We start from the raw sequence: 888 nt of genomic DNA on the forward strand, positions 1-888 counted from the left end.
GCTTGATCCGGAGCAACGATACCTGAGCGTTGTCTGGAAGCTCGGCGAGGAAGAGCTTTCCATGAGAAGCCTCGCAAAACAGGGAGTGGCTGACGGAAATAAGTTAGCCATTATGCTCCTCTGAGTTACACATTTTGATTGTTCTGACCAAAGACCCATCGCCTCACTCTGCAATTCGTCATTTGGGGCCCTGCGCAAAGTCGTTAGTTTTCAGTCACTTGTGTTTTCCGGCTGCGTGTACCAGTAAGTAGAACTAAAGATATCACTGTGATAACTTCTGCCACGTAGATGTTCGTAGTCCAAAACGTCGGCAGTCATCGACTTAGTCGAGCACTGGTCGTCATCAAGGCCTGGATCGGATTCGTCGTCTTGCCATTCTGTCTGATGGGCCTGCCGTTAGTATTGTCATTGGAGTAGCTGGAAAGAGAGATCTCACCTCGGTTGGAGTTACAAATTCCATTCCTTGTGTAAAAGAGGTCGAAGATAAGAGACCTGGTTGCCAACCACCTGGCCCATCCACAACCAACGGGGATGAGGACCTCGACCCCGAGGATACCTCTGTCATCTTCGAAGAACTCAAGATGTGGAAGAGATCCTGAGAGGCAGCACCGAATCGTGTCTGTTCGAGGATGCACTCTACTTATATGCTCAGGATCTGGTGGGGCTGGCGCTGCTTGGATGACTGGTCTGGCTAGGCCAGGGAGGGTCGAGTCTTAGGATCACCAAGATGCCGGCAACTGCGGGTACGCATGAAGCTCACTAAAGGAGAAAATTAAAGGGGATTAGCGCCGTCAGATCAGGAGACGCGTCGGAAATTGGAAAACCTACATAGATGCCACATGGACTCGGAACCAACCTAGGCTGCCGCTTGTTAGATGCTGATTAAAA

The 888-nt window shown here is 50.5% G+C and overlaps 1 protein-coding gene across 1 annotated transcript; it reads left to right on the plus strand.

Moving 5' to 3' along the window:
• Positions 1 to 353: 353 nt before the first annotated feature.
• CTAM01_17143 (uncharacterized protein) lies at positions 354 to 599 on the plus strand (the record flags this gene model as incomplete). Its single annotated transcript, XM_060533132.1, has 1 exon — positions 354 to 599. A coding segment is annotated over one exon (246 nt), but the record flags the coding sequence as incomplete, so codon positions are not given.
• Between the last annotated feature and the right edge of the window lie 289 nt (positions 600 to 888).

The sequence above is a fragment of the Colletotrichum tamarilloi genome (assembly GCF_030869305.1).
Source record: "Colletotrichum tamarilloi strain Tom-12 chromosome Unknown Scaffold_368.1, whole genome shotgun sequence".
NCBI lineage: Eukaryota > Fungi > Ascomycota > Sordariomycetes > Glomerellales > Glomerellaceae > Colletotrichum > Colletotrichum tamarilloi.